At 45.7% G+C, this 16,528-nt stretch overlaps 1 protein-coding gene across 2 annotated transcripts in view; it reads right to left on the bottom strand.

The window, feature by feature from the left end:
• Positions 1 to 16,528, bottom strand: part of LOC115085779 (1-phosphatidylinositol 4,5-bisphosphate phosphodiesterase gamma-1-like) — a 306,356-nt gene that overhangs the window by 204,688 nt on the left and 85,140 nt on the right. For both annotated transcript variants that reach the window (XM_029592182.1, XM_029592181.1), the window contains exons 2-4: positions 6,390 to 6,539; positions 5,693 to 5,786; positions 4,456 to 4,503 (exon numbers count right to left, since the gene is read on the bottom strand). In XM_029592182.1, the coding sequence (XP_029448042.1) occupies positions 4,456 to 4,503; positions 5,693 to 5,786; positions 6,390 to 6,539 (292 nt within the window). The remainder of the gene's footprint in view (positions 1 to 4,455; positions 4,504 to 5,692; positions 5,787 to 6,389; positions 6,540 to 16,528) is intronic.

Genomic DNA, 16,528 nt, shown 5'->3' with positions numbered 1-16,528 from the left:
CAGGCCCACACAATACTCAAAATGAGGTCACACCATGGAATGATACAGAGGCATTATGATATTCTCTGTTTTATTCTCCAATCCTTTCCTAATAATTCCTAGCATTCTATTTGCTTTTGGGCCGATACAGTACAGTGCGCTCCGACAGAGCGCACTATTAGTCGGCATTTGGATGCGCGTTTTGGACGCGCTAGCTTTACCTCTTATTCAGTAAGGGATAATAGCGTGTCCAAAATGCGCGTCCAACCCCCCTGAACATAATAGCGCCCACAACATGCAAATGCATGTTGATGGCCCTATTAGGTATTCCCGCACGATTCAGAAATGCTGCACATTTTGCTTTCAGAAATTAGCGCCTACTCAAAGGTAGGCGATAATTTCTCCGGGCACCGGGAAAGTTTTTACTGCTTTTCTGTGCACCCTCCGACTTAATATCATGGCGATATTAAGTCGGACGTCCCGAAAGTTTAAAAAATTTAAAAATATTAAAAAAAAAACAAAACCCGCGGCTGTCGGATCGAAAACCAGACGCTCAATTTTGCCGGCGTCCGGTTTCCGAGCCTGTGGCTGTCAGCGGGCTCGAGAATCAACGCCGGCAAAATTGAGCGTCAGCTGTCAAGCCCGCTGACAGCCGCTGCTTCCGTCTAATTTAAATAAATTAAGATACTGAATCACACGCACAGGAGAGCGGGCATTTGCCCATTTGCCTGCGTTTTTACTGTATCGACCCGTTTGTTAGCTGCCTCCGAACACTGAGCAGAGGATATCAACGTATTACCCACGATGATGACCTTTTCCGGAGTACTTGTTCACTACGCTTATATTTCCTATGTTGTTCATTATTATCCCTTTTCTATTATTGTAGATATTTACAAATGCAATAAAAAAAAAATAATTTTTTTAAAAAGTCTCATCCCAAGTCGCAGCTACTGTCACAAAACATTGGATGTTATCTGCATAAAGCCAGCATCCTGCAAACAGTCCCACTAACACTTACAAAGAGGAGCCGAGTTCAGGTTAAAATGAGCGGCAGAAAACCAGAGGCCCCGCAGGGCAACCGTCTCTAGAAGATGACATGCCGAATGATTATCAGCAACAGATACCCTAAATGTTCTTTCAGACAAGTACGAAGAGAACCAGACAAGAACCTTCCCTCTAATTCCCTGAGCTGGTACAACAAAACGGCAGGGTCAAACACTGCAGAAATATCCTAACAAACTGCAACAAAGCTCTGACCCCTGTCGAAACCTCTTCTGAGAGTGTGAAAACAGGACACCAAGCAAACCTTGGTGCTTCCTGATTTCCTGAATCCACACTGGAACTGGCCTGAATTCTGATTATCTGTAATAAAATCATCCTAGTGCCGTAACGCAGCAGACTCAATGATTTTAGCGAGAAAACCACAAAGAAGAAAAAGGCCTACAATTCATCAAATCATCAGGGTCTAACTCTGCTTTCTTTCAAAGGTGGCGCAAAGCTGCCCATTTTAATGACGGTGACAATGTCCCCGCTGCAAAGAAAGATTAACAACCTTAGTCACGGCAGGAACAATACTTTCTTTTACACACTTTAAAGACTGAGATCCGACAGGGGCTGAGCGAACCAGACAGCGGCGCTCATAGGACTAGTTCGGATGTTGCCATAGTTTGGAACTGGTCGCATACCACTTGAAAATTATCAGGAGGTAAAAAGTCAACAATCAGAAACTCCTGAGAGAGAGGAGAAGATAATCGCTGCTTTAGATGTGAAGCATGCTAGGAAGCAATCCCAAGAAAACTCATCCCAAACCTAACACCTAACCCCTCCCCGACACACACAGCTTCAACCTAATATACCCATACACTACCCCCGTTCCTCACATCAAGAAGATCATACACCTAATATACCCAGACACTACCCCAGTTCCGCACGTCAAGAAGATCATACACCTAATATACCCATACACTACCCCCGTTGCGCACGTCAAGAAGATCATGCACCTAATATACCCATACACTACCCCCGTTGCGCACGTCAAGAAGATCATGCACCTAATATACCCATACACTACCCCCGTTGCGCACGTCAAGAAGATCATGCACCTAATATACCCATACACTACCCCCGTTGCGCACGTCAAGAAGATCATGCACCTAATATACCCATACACTACCCCCGTTGCGCACGTCAAGAAGATCATGCACCTAATATACCCATACACTACCCCCGTTGCGCACGTCAAGAAGATCATGCACCTAATATACCCATACACTACCCCCGTTGCGCACGTCAAGAAGATCATGCACCTAATATACCCATACACTACCCCCGTTGCGCAAGTCAAGAAGATCATGAACCTAATATACCCATACACTACCCCCGTTGCGCACGTCAAGAAGATCATGCACCTAATATACCCAACACTACTCCCGTTCCAAACGTCAAGATCCTGCACCTAATGTACCCATACTCTACCCCAGTTCCACACGTCAAGAAGATGATGCACCTAATGTACCCATACACTACCCCCGTTCGCACATCAAGAAGATCATGCACCTAATATACCCATACACTACTACCGATCTGCATGTCAAGAAGATCATGCACCTAATATATCCATACACTACCCCCGTTCCGCATGTGACGATCATGCACCTAATATACCCATACACTATTCCCATTCCGCATGTCAAGAAGATCATGCACCTAATATACCCATATACTACTCCCGTTCCGCATGTCAAGAAGATCATGCACCTAATATACCCATACACTACCCCCGTTGCGCAAGTCAAGAAGATCATGAACCTAATATACCCATACACTACCCCCGTTGCGCACGTCAAGAAGATCATGCACCTAATATACCCAACACTACTCCCGTTCCAAACGTCAAGATCCTGCACCTAATGTACCCATACTCTACCCCAGTTCCACACGTCAAGAAGATGATGCACCTAATGTACCCATACACTACCCCCGTTCGCACATCAAGAAGATCATGCACCTAATATACCCATACACTACTACCGATCTGCATGTCAAGAAGATCATGCACCTAATATATCCATACACTACCCCCGTTCCGCATGTGACGATCATGCACCTAATATACCCATACACTATTCCCATTCCGCATGTCAAGAAGATCATGCACCTAATATACCCATATACTACTCCCGTTCCGCATGTCAAGAAGATCATGCACCTAATATACCCATACACTACCCCCGTTCCGCACGTCAAGAAGATCATGCACCTAATATACCCATATACTATTCCCGTTCTGCATGTCAAGAAGATCATGCACCTAATATACCCATATACTACTCCCATTCCGCATGTCAAGAAGATCATGCACCTAATATATCCATACACTACCCCCGTTCCGCATGTGACGATCATGCACCTAATATACCCATATACTATTCCCGTTCTGCATGTCAAGAAGATCATGCACCTAATATACCCATATACTACTCCCATTCCGCATGTCAAGAAGATCATGCCCATAAAATGGAGCAGCCCATTCTCTAAAAAGATCCCTTTTTTCCCTCTGGGCAAAAGGACTCCCCCCTTTTAATGAATGCCCAGCTTGTTTCGACATCATTAAGTCCACATGAAAATTCAGATCAGCTGCTATCAGCAAATGTGGAAACCGCAAAGAGCCCTCACTTACTACTTCCATTAAGGCTGACAGACCTTCCTCATCATTACTTGGAAGACGATCGATCAGAAAAATGTTTCTCAGTGCTAGCTCCTTCAATTTTAACAAAAAAACACTCACAGCCATATCTCAGCAATAAACAGATGATCAAGTTTGTTGTAAAAAAAAAAAATCACATCACTAATAAGGTGCCATTTTCCCCATACTGAACGAGCATTTTTCAATGCCAATTCTAAAAATTTTTACATTTTTTTTCCCAGGCCAGTGGCCTGATCCTGGTCAAAAGTACCAAGAGTAGACAGCCCTCTGAGACCTATAATTTCTTTTTTGTAGTTGCTATAACAGTCTTGTCCTAAATTCATTTCCCACACATAACGAATAATTTTACAGCCAGCAAATGAAAATTAGAACCTGGAGGTTAAATTCGCGAGGTCCTTGGCAATCACTCAAAAGAACTGCTCCCCCTTTGGCGGCAAAATACTGATGGCGACCCCCCCCCCTCCCGGCAGCCCACGGCTGTAAGTTGTTCTCCCCTGACCCTTCCCAAAACCACCTTCACTCCCTCTCCTTGAGGATCGGGAGCTCCCATCCCACCCCTGCCATTCCACGCACCCACACGGCTGCTCTTCTGCAGGACCCTCAGCCTCACAGGACTGGAGGGGAGGGGGGGCAGGGAGAAGGCTCATATCACGTGGGCCGATTCTACAGCGATTGATCCAAAACACAAACCGCTACTATGAGAGAGGGGCTCACTCATTTCCCACAGGCTAGCCCCTTGGTGCACCTGGCTCAGGCAGGTGCTGGCTTACCTGCCCTCTCGTCCCCTGTCCATCGAGTCAAACTGCTTCCGAAGCCACCTGTCAGAGAGAAGAGAAACCTTTAGCCTCCGAGGTGGCGTGGGGGGGGGGGGGGGGGAGTGGGGGAGTCATAGAGAGCAAACCAGCAGTGGAATAAAAAAAAAAACAAACAAAAAACCTGCCTCCGTGAGGGCCAGATACGAAGGTCAGGAAGAAGAAAGGTGACAGCGCAGCCGAAGCCCAGCAAGCCAGCCTGCTCACACAGTTTGCAAAGGCCTCATCCCTTGTCCAAACGTTTAATTTCCCACAGCTGAAGGTGGGAAAGGAATTCTGAAGAGAAACTGTGCAAGTAAACTGGATTGTGGGCAACGATGCACTTATTTTGTTCATTCCTTACCACTAACCCCAGAAATCAGACTCACACTCACTAGGGCCTTGTGCTAATAATGTTTGTCACTTCCATAAGTCAGGATTACAGCACTGGCGAAAGGGGGATCGGGTATGCATGATTCTTATCCTCAGTACTGCTCCTCACCTCTCTGTCACAAGAGGACTCTGTCACATATGCATGTATTGCACAGAAACAGAGAATACAATCACAGATAGACCTCAAAGCCTACCCTTCCTGCTGCAAAACTGCACCGAACACCTGATCTCCGATTTACCCTCACTCCCCCACAGCTAAGGATCCTCTGTGCTTATCCCAGGCTTTACCCCTCACTCCCCCACAGCTAAGGATCCTCTGTGCTTATCCCAGGCTTTACCCCTCACTCCCCCACAGCTAAGGATCCTCTGTGCTTATCCCAGGCTTTATCCCTCACTCCCCCACAGCTAAGGATCCTCTGTGCTTATCCCAGGCTTTACCCCTCACTCCCCCAGGCTAAGGATCCTCTGTGCTTATCCCAGGCTTACCCCTCACTCCCCCACAGCTAAGGATCCTCTGTGCTTATCCCAGGCTTTACCCCTCACTCCCCCACAGCTAAGGATCCTCTGTGCTTATCCCAGGCTTTATCCCTCACTCCCCCAGGCTAAGGATCCTCTGTGCTTATCCCAGGCTTTACCCCTCACTCCCCCACAGCTAAGGATCCTCTGTGCTTATCCCGGGCTTTACTCATTCAGCTATTCTGACACTCTATGTTACCCAATCTGTTTCTTTGTTCTCTAGCGGGAGAGCGCTCTGTGATATCTGTATCAGCCAATACTTATGTATGTGTGAGATCACACTCTGGATTGTGATGCTGTTCCTCACCTCTCTATCTGGAGAGGGCTTTGTGCTCTTTGTGTGTCCAGCAGCAACCAGTTCAAACCACTTATCCACAGGGTGACATCTTCTTCACAGAAGGCTGGAGTGGGAAACGACAGAGAAGGAAGTTACAGAAGCAGAGGGTGACCTGAAAATGAAATAGTTCAGGAAAGCCCTTTTGCCTGCTTCCAGAAAGTTCTACACAGGCTTCCGCTTCTTACTTCTTCAGTGCACCGTCCTTCCTAATAATTCATTCTGCCCTCTCTCCAAGCCTCCCCCCACCCCACAATGATAGTCGGGGCCAGCCTCATTAGTCATCACCCCCAGGCAGAAAGCACTACTCTCCGCAGGGTAAACCTGCAGGGAGACTGATCAACAATGAACCTTCCCCCTTATCCTTCGTCGCTCGCTCCCACCATGGGAATATAAAAGCGGAAGGACCTTTTACGGTCACCGAAATGCAGAAACTGAGGGTCACGATTCTCTGCCACTCACCATGCAATGTTCAGGGAACGAAATTTCGACGCTTAGCTCTCGGCAAATTATAATGTACAGGAAGGCCTGTAATGATGCCCCTCTATAAATAATCCCTATCCTTGTTATCGGAAACGAGGAGGAAAGCAAATGTTAAGGTAAGGTGGGAGGACAAAGGTCAGGTCAGGTGTCCCCGGCCCCATGCAGACTCCTCTTGCCCTGCACTGACCGGCAACACTCAGCGTCTTCAGGCGGAAATCTATGCCATACAGGATGATGAAGCACATGGAAGAGTCCAGCTTCCGGGCGTCTTCAGGGTAACGTTCAAAATCCCGCGAGTTCTTCCCCGGACGGATCTCTTTAATCTCGCGAATGTCAACTGCAGAAGGACGAGAGAAGAGAAATCACGTGAACCCCTCTTCGCAACCCTCCCCTTGTGTTCGTCCAACTCCAGGACTGGCAATTTCCCGCTCCTCCCCTTCCCCTGAGGTGTGTATATCTATTTATTTATTTATATTCTTTTGTGTAAATATAAAAAATAAATACAATACAAAAATTCATAACAAAACTCATATGCAATATACAAAAAAAATCTAAAATTAGGACAAAACATGCCATAAAAATTAATAGTTAAACTGAAAATATGAAAACAGATCACAATAGGAATAGAAATAAAAGTGTAAAATAAAATAACATCGATAAAACATAATGAAAATCAAATAAAAGCAGTAGTAGTCTCTCCATATGTTCATAACACAGCCCTAGATAAAAGTCTGAAATATAACGCACTCACTGAATCTCTTCTCCAAGGCCCTGAGTGGGTACCCGAGGCCATGGGAGATAAAGCGACTTTCCCAAAGTCACAAGGAGCATCGGGGGGGGGGGGGGGGGGGGGGGGGAGAAGCAGGATTTGAACCTTGGCTTCCTTGGTTCTCAGCCCATTGCTCTCTCTAGGCCACTCTTCCTCTCCATGCACCTCCCCCTCCTGCCCTGCAGCCCCGACTGTTGTTCCAGAACCGAAAACCCTCCCCCCCCACTGCTCTGCCAATGCCCTGCGGCACCCCCAAGACCACCGAGATTCCCCACACGCATGCACAGCTCTGGCAGCGCACCTCTCCCCCGCCCTGCAAATGCTTCATTACTGCAAAGCATACAAATCGCAACCGTTTACATTACATATAGAAACATAGAAACATAGAAATGACGGCAGAAGAAGACCGAATGGCCCATCCAGTCTGCCCAGCAAGCCTCACACATTTTTTCTCTCATTCTTATCTGTTACTCTTAGCTCCTTGTTCTATTCCCCTTCCACCCCCACCATTAATGTAGAGAGCAGTGATGGAGCTGCATGCAAGTGAAATATCTAGCTTGATTAGTTAGGGGTAGTAGGGGCAGTAACCGCCGCGATAAGCAAGCTACACCCGTGCTTATTTGTTTTACCTAGACTATGTTGTACAGCTCTTGTTGGTTTTTTTTTTCTTCTCCCCTGCTGTAGAAGCAGAGAGCCATGCTGGATATGCATTGAAAGTGAAGTATCAGGCGCATTTGGTTGGGGTAGTAACCGCCGTAACAAGCCAGCTACTCCTCGCTTTGTGATTGCGAATCCTTTTTTTTCTTCACCCCTGTCGTTGAAGCTATGCAGGATATGCGTGAAGCATCAGTTTTTTTTTTTTTTGTTTTTTTTTTCCCCTGCCGTTGAAGCAGAGAGCTATGCTGGAAATGCGTGATGTATCAGTCTTTCTCCCATGCCGATGCAGCAGAGAACCATGCTGGATATGCATGGAAAGTGAAGTATCAGGCACATTTGGTTTGGGGTAGTAACTGCCGTAACAAGCCAGCTACTCCCCGCGTTTTGAGTGCGAACCCTTTTTCTTCTCCTTTGCCGTTGTAGCAGAGAGCTCTGCTGGATGTGTGAAGTATCAGTTATTCTTCTCCCCTGTCATTGAAGCAGAGAGCTATGCTGTATATGCATTGAAAGTGAAGTATCAGGCATATTTGGTTTGGGGTAGTAACCGCCGTAACAAGCCAGCTACTCCCCTCTTTATGAGTGCAAATCCTTTTTTCCATTACCTCTTGCAAATCCTTTTTTCCATTACCTCTTTTTTCCATTACCTCTACAATTTATAGAAATCATACCGTCAAGTGTATAACCAATGAAATGCAATACGAAATCACAAAAGAAAATTCAATAAAGCAAAACTTGAAGAACAAAGCACAACAAAGAAATCATTACACTGCTCCTGGAATGAGACTTCCCCAAATACCTACAGAATAACCCTCACGACTGTGGAAATGGATATAACGTCAGCAGCACGAATCGCCCTGATTGTGAAGTCCTCTCTCAGCCTTCCCTTCAGACGGAGCTTCAGGAGGACTCCGCTCCCCTCTCTCAGATGCGGCACAGATTCCATCGGCCGACCCTCGCTGTTTTGTTTTTGCCTCCAAGCCTGTCTTGTGTGCAGCCTCTTCTTTCAGAAAAGAGCCAGTCCCGGCTTTACTCCATTGCATCTGCACACTCGCAGTTTCAATTTTACTTAAACAAACAAACAAACAAACCCACAAACCAAAAAAAAAAAAAAAAAAACAGGTCTACGAAGTCACAGAGACAGGGGAGGTAAAACCAGGATTGGCTCAGCCTGCACGTTTGACATGGAGCCAATTGATAACCTTGCCCTTGCTGCAGTGTCATAGACCCTAATGGGTCTTCATCTTTACCGGAGCTGGATAACGCAGGGGCGTGGTGGGGCAGAGGTAAGTTAGCTGGATAACTTACCTGGCTAACTCTGATATTCAGAGTTCACCAGATAACTTATCCCATTGACTCTGGTTGTGTTGCAGAGCAGCCCTAACGTTAGCCAGATAACGTTAATCTGGCTAACTTTAAGATAGTAGGGTATATTCCGTGGTGCCGGTGCGCCACTGAATATTCCACCAAAGACAGCCCGGTAAGTTTTTCCGGCTACCTTTGCAAGCCATCCAGAGGCTGAATACTTGTATCTGCCATCATAGTCTCTGTTTTCTAAATTTTAGTTCATTTTTCTGGGTTACGTAATGCAAACTTTCTAGTTTAATCTGCCCCCACAGATGATGAGCCGGTAATAATAACTTGCCACAGCGCAGTTCTCATGGTCATCCATACACTGGAGCACAATTTGTATCTAAATCCTTCACAAATACATTTTGCGCAGCACAGACAATCCCAAAAGCATGGTGATGCAAGTGAAGCGGGCCCAAGGAAAGGCCCCACCGAATGAAATCTTGCAAGCCTGCGCAAGACTACAAACCAGAAGCTAAAACATTATTTTTATTCAAAATATATAAAAAGCAATTTGGAAGGGGGATATAAAATAAGAGAAGGAATCCCCAGGTAGTCGTGCACAAAGGCTCACGGTGCTGGATCCCGGCCCTGGTTCCATGTGAGCAGACACATTCTGCGGGTTGAAAAAGATAAAGGAATCTGAAAGTTTGAAGGTTATCGTTATTTATTGTACTGTGACCTTGTGACCCATCCCCAAAACGGTTGACAAGGCAGGGCTGGTCTCTAAGTATGGTACAGTAAACACTGCAGGTTTGAAAAGCTTGTGGCTGAAGTGTAAGCCTCATCAGCTTAGGTCAAACCCAGAATCTAACCCAACGACCCATGGGCACAGGGCAACCAACCAGCCTGATTTGCAACAGATGCCTGGCAACCCTAAAATATACAGAAGAAAAGGACAAGTCAAAATTAAGAAGCAACAGTGATATTACCAAAGTTGTTAATGAGTGATTTCCAAAAGAGCAGAAGTGGGTATAAAATTAGGGGATACAGAGACATACTAATAGAACACAGCAGAGACATCACACAGAGAAGAACTTAACTACCCTCCAGAGCGCTAAACCTGGTGTCTTTGTGAGCTACGTGAATAAACTGATCAGCCTTTACGTCTCTCTTTTCTAGGTACTGTGTGCCATATCATTTTGTCTTGTTAACTGATGATGGAACAGTATCTTCTGTGCCAGAATTTGTATACTAAAACTGCATGTAGTGACAAGGGCGTCCAGGAGAATTATTATAGGCAGGAATGACCCCACAGCTGCATCTCTATTGAACTTATAGAATAGTTAGTAGGAGTGCACCACTAATTCAAGGTAGAATTACTGGAATTAATAATGCTGAACTTCTATTGAATTTATAGGGTTAAGTTAGGAAGAATCTAACTTAATTGGTAGCGAGGCTTTAAACAGTACCACCGAGGTTGAGGAGGAGGAGGATTTGCAAGGTGGAAGAGAGACTTTCTTTGAAATGGTGTTTTGTTTTGAGGGGGTGATTTTATTGTTGTTCTGGTACATGGGTTTTATATTGGATAGTGTTTGTTACTGTTTTTATTTATTTTAAAAATATATATGCTGCATCATCTAAAATTCTGAGTGGCTTACAAAGATAACATACACATCGAAAGCCAATATAGACAACATTTTATGAGGAGAGGCTGAAAGATCTGAATACGTATACCCTGGAAGAAAGGAGGTGCTGGGGAGATAAGATACAGATCTTCAGAGACCTGACAGGTTTTAATGATACATGAACCTTTTTCTGTTGGAAAGCAAACAGTAGAACTTAGGGGTCGCAAAATGAAACCCCAGAAGGGACGACTGAAAACCAATATCAGGAAACATTTCTTCACAGAGAGGATGGTGGATGTCTGGAACGGCCTGCCGGAAGAGGTGGTGAGTACAAAAACAGTAAACGAATTCAAAAGGGCATAGAATAAACACTGTGGATCCCTAAAGGCTAGAGATTGGAAATGAAGAAAAGAGTGCATGGGGGTAACCTGCACGGAGCGGCAGTTACTACCCTTAACAGAAGGCATGAGGATTGCTATCCTTAGCCAATTAGCCTTGATGCTTTTATCGCAACTGCAACATCGCTTTCTGCTTTGACGGCTGGGGAAAAAGGGGAATTGGATTCAGATGACAGCCAATGCTAGGCCCCGACTTTTTTGGTCTGGGGTACTGATATGCAGACATTAGGGGAAAAAGCTCAGGATGCTTCTACCAAGTCTAAAAGTAAAGCATGTTCAAGCAGAATTGTCTGAATTAGCAAGAAGGCTGCTCACCCCATAAACATTTTGCTAGCAGTAATTTTGTTATGGGTTTGACAGTTGCTTGGTTTTGTTTGTAATTATAACTATACTAAACATAAGGTTTGGGGGGGGGGGGGTAACCTGCACGGAGTGGCAATTACTACCATAAGAAACTTGCTGAGGCAAATTGGATAAGAACATGCCATATTGGGTCAGACCAAGAGTCCATCAAGCCCAGCATCCTGTTTCCAACAGTGGCCAAACCAGGCCACAAGAACCTGGCAATTACCCAAACACTAAGAAGATCCCATGCTACTGATGCAATTAATACTGTGTTTCCCCGAATATAAGACAGCGTCTTACTTTCTTTTTACCCCCAAAAGTCCCACTATGTCTTACTTTCAGGGTATGTCTTATATTGGAAAAAAAACCTGAGTGTTCAAAAAAAAATTATTTTTAAATACCTGTCGGAGGGCCGCGTGGGTCCAGGCGGCTGGCGGCGGGAGCCGGGTGGTCGCGTGTTAAATCTAGGCCGCAGGCGGGTGGGCGCTTGTTCCAGGTGGCGGCGGGGGGGGGGGGGGGGGGGCGGGTGGACGCGCGTTAGTTCGAGACGGCCGGCGGGTGGTCGCGTGTTAAATCTAGGCCGGGTCGCACAGGCGCGCATTCATTCACTGCCGGTGGGGGCTGCCTCGGCAGCCCCCACCGGCAGTGAATGAATGCGCGCACAGGCCCACAGCGCCTGTGCGACCCCTGCGATTCGGCGCTGGGGGCTGCCGGTGGGGGCTGCGGCAGTGAATGAATTCATTCATCCAGGCGGAGGAGCCGGCTGCTTTCGGCTGCCGGCTGCTTTCGGCGCTCAAGGCAGTCACATGCCGTGACGTCACAGCATGTGACTGCCTTGAGCACCGAAAGCAGCCGGCAGCGGCGAAAGCAGCCGGCTCCTCCGCCTGGATGAATGAATTCATTCACTGCCGCAGCCCCCACCGGCAGCCCCCAGCGCCGAATCGCAGGGGTCGCACAGGCGCTGTGGGCCTGTGCGCGCATTCATTCACTGCCGGTGGGGGCTGCCGAGGCAGCCCCCACCGGCAGTGAATGAATGCGCGCCTGTGCGACCCGGCCTAGATTTAACACGCGACCACCCGCCGGCCGTCTCGAACTAACGCGCGTCCACCCGCCGCCGCCGCCTGGAACAAGCGCCCACCCGCCCGCGGCCTAGATTTAACACGCGACCACCCGGCTCCCGCCGCCAGCCGCCTGGACCCACGCGGCCCTCCGACAGGTATTTAAAAATAATTTTTTTTTGAAATGACAGGTACGTCTTACTTTCGGGGGATGTGTTACATTAGCCGACCCCCCTAAAATTCCCACTACGTCTTACTATCAGGGGTGTCTTACTATCGGGGAAACACGGTAGCAGTGGCTATTCCCTATGTAAAAGTGATTAACAGCCATTAATGGACTTCTCCTCCAAGAACTTATCCAAACCTTTTTTGAACCCAGCTACACTAACCACATCCTCTGGCAACAAATTCCAGAGCTTAATTGTGCGTTGAGTGAAAAAGAATTTTCTCCGATTAGTCTTAAATGTGCCACATGCTAACTTCATGGAATGCCCCCTAGTCCTTCTATTATCTGAAAGAGTAAATAATCTACTAGAGGTTCCAGATGCCTAGAGAAACACATCTCTTCTTTCTAAAGAAAATGTTATTTACCCTTTGTTAAAGCTAAATCTAGTGAGGTAATAGAAGCTCCAGAGTTGGAGATACAGTAGTAAGTGGTAAGATAACTAACACAAGATGTGGAAGGTTTGGATGAAGTTATTATGGGGAAAGCTACTTGCATGGGCTTGTTTGTGCCAGAACCAGATAGAAATTCGGGTCTTAAGTTATTCTTTCAAAAAATAAAGAACAAGGTGGCCATGCTGAAGACAGAAAATCCCAATTTATCCAGATCTGATTATGAGTACAAAGTTAGCCACAGGACGTTTCTGGACCCTAAACATGAAGTTAATCAGAAGAGGTCCCATTTTTATTGAGATTCCCTTGCAAAGGTTCTAGTAGACTGGTAGAGAGATCCTATATTTATGATCTAGTACAGATCTCCAGTTTTCTTAGGAATAAGATTAAAATTGCCTAATGGAATATTTTATCGAGTATCTCTTGTGACATTTGTGCTATGTAAATGTATATTCTGTAGTATTCTTTACTTTTGCTTGATTTCCTCCAACTAAATTGAGGACTTTTAATTATGATATACTATTATTTATATATATATATATATATATATATATAATTAAATATTTATTGTCAGCCTATATTGGCCTACACTGTGTTAGGTGAAAATGATTTAATTACTTGTGTTTTATATTGTCTTTTTCATTTTGACATGTAATATCATTCTGCCGAGTCATCTAACACATCCATGTCTAGTAGAGCCGTCGAAAGTAGTAGCGGAAGTAAGTCACATTATGTAATTCAATCCCATCCCCAGAAAGAGGAAATAAAAGGACTCGATGAAATTCTGTATATCCCCATGCCTGGATCTTGCTTACATTTCAGACAAACTGGAGCCGCTGTCACCCCAACTTTAGAACAATATTGCATTGCTGATTCATATTCACTTTGTGCTCTGCCGTTGCCTCCTGATCCCTTTTTTCTCATGTCCCTGGATAACAGGAGGAGAAGGGCTGAATTTATTTCATCTATTTATTTATTTGTTTGAAATCATTTATTTATCACCTAACAGATTAAAAATCTTCCTAAGCGATTTACAACACAATTAAAAACAATTAGTTACACAATTTCTTCTTGGATAACAAATAAACATCCTTTACAATATAAATCCATTAACCTTGATGAATAACATCATTCATTCCGCAGGTTTTTAAAGCCTTCCGGATTTTAGTAAATCCACTTCCTCTCTTAAACTGAATGGCAAACAGTTCCCAAGTTGTGGGATCATCTCAGAATAAGATCTAGCTTTCAGACCAGAACGACGGTACGTTTTAACCACCTGACCATTCAGAAAACGCCCTCTCTCTGATCTCAAACTTCTGCTAAGCTTATACCAACTTAAAGTACTTCCCATCTGCTTTGAGCCTATCCCTTTTAATGATTTAAAAGCCAAAGACAGATTCTTTAATTTACATCTGGCGCTCACTGGGAGCCGATGGAGAACTCACAGCAACGGCCCCGCTGGGTTCTCCTGGAACTTCCGGTCACAACGCGAGCTGCCGTATTTTGTATTACCTGCAATTTCCGTGCAGTCCCAGAAACAAAGCAATGCAGTAGTCCATGGATGAAAGAACCAGGGCATAAACCTCCGATCTTAATGTAGAGGAATCCAAAAATGGTCCGATTTGCCTAAACAGTTTATCCTCAGATAACCACTTCTCACCAGGAGCATAACACGCGCTTCTCTAAACTTAAAAGTGGAATCTAACTGGACCCCTAGTGATCTAACCTCTTCTTTAGGCAAGACCATCACTTCTATTTTGCTGTTATCCCAGATACAAAATCTCTCTTTTCTTAGAATTTAGAGCCAGCCAATTCCTATTCAACCAACTCGTCAATGAATCCAGGCAAAATCCTAACTGCTGATAACATTCCTCCCTACTCGCCCTCAAAGAGACCAAAGTTTGGACATCATCTGTACGTGTATATATTCTGGGCAGGGAACAAACAGGAGAGGAGTGAGGCGCACAGCAGGGAGCTCAGAAAGGCTGCTCTGCTCCCCAATTCAACCCAGTCTGGTTTTTTGCTATATATATATATATATATATATATATAGATATATATATATATCTATATATATATATATATATATATATATAGATATATATATATATATATAGGGTGGAAGCAGCTTCCATCCTATTTATTTCACGCCGCAGCGGCATTAGGAATATCCCCCCCCCCCCCCACCGCCAGATTCAGACCAGTGCTGAAGGTGAACGCTTCACAATCCGCCCTGGTCTTTCAGGCTAGGGAGGGAGGGGGCGGTGCAGTACAGCAGAGGGCACCAGCGGCCTCTCCTGAAATCCAGGCATGGGGTGGGCCTTGTTCTCTGCCGAGAGAACTCTGAATTCATCCTGCGGCTCACAATGACTGCACTTCCTTCCTTCCTGAAATTTTTCATGGAAAATGCCTTTTGAAAGGACTGGGCGAAGCGCCAGGCACCTTAAGCCTAAAACTGCTGGCAAAGCAGACGCAGAGAAGCACACAATAGTGGCTCCCTCCTTATAATCACCTTCTTTCCACCAGATGAAGTCTTGCTCCCCTCCCCCCACCAGAGCAGGTCCTGAATGTTTTACAGAACTAAGGGTCAGCATCAGCAGCTTGCTGTATCATCATCCACATCTCATTTGTTGACCCCTATTTATCATTAGTATTGCCAGCACTGCAGGAAGACATGTTAATGAAACCGGAGTAAAAACACACGCACGCCTGCATGCAAATCCTATTATTCCCCAATGCAGGGAGTTGCACTGAAGCCCCAACTCAGGTTTTCCTAGTGCTGCAAATGGAAATCCTGCATCAGAGGCGGAGTAAAGTTAACACTAGCCCCGGAAATAAGTTAAGTCTATGGAGCTGCGTCCCCGGGGGGGGGGGGGTCCTGGACTCATGCATCCCAGGTCCGGGGTGGACTGCCACTCCTGGCATAGAAATCCGAGTTAACCTTTATTCCATACTGACCAGGAGACCCAGCTTAAAAAGCCCTCATGAGCTAAGCATCAGGGTAGCCGAGCCAGGAATCACCAAGACAAGAGACTCTCTGACCTGGGCCCCCTGCCCACTAAACCCCCCCTCCCCCCAACCCCCCCATCCAGTAACCCAGCCCCTCTGCCTGCCCAGTGCCCTTTTCCATGTTTGTGCACACAGAAATGTGTCTGGAAGAGATTCAGATGGAAACTAACCTATTTGAATTTCACAAGAAGGTTAAATCTTTTTTTTTTTTTTTTTGTATTTCCAACATGACTAGCTGGTTGATGGCTGTTGATAGGAGTTCTGGTGAAATTAAGTCAGCTAGCTGAAACTAGAAATTACCATTTTATTTTAGAGGTCGATCCAGGGACGGGCAGGAGGCATTGCTGGATGGAGCAGAGTTAGCCACATAAGTGATGCAGCTAACTCCGATATTCAGAGTTAGCCGCTTAACTTATATGGCTAACTCTGGAGGCACCGTAGGGCTGCCTTAAGAACATAAGAAATTGCCATACTGGGTCAGACCAAGGGTCCATCAAGCCAGCATCCTGTTTCCAACAGTGGCCAATCCAGGCTGCAAGTACCTGACAAATGCCGAAAAA

Source organism: Rhinatrema bivittatum, chromosome 2 (assembly GCF_901001135.1).
Source record: "Rhinatrema bivittatum chromosome 2, aRhiBiv1.1, whole genome shotgun sequence".
Classification (NCBI taxonomy): domain Eukaryota; kingdom Metazoa; phylum Chordata; class Amphibia; order Gymnophiona; family Rhinatrematidae; genus Rhinatrema; species Rhinatrema bivittatum.
Note: the sequence above shows the minus strand (reverse complement) of the source record. Positions and strands in the feature narration are given on the sequence as shown.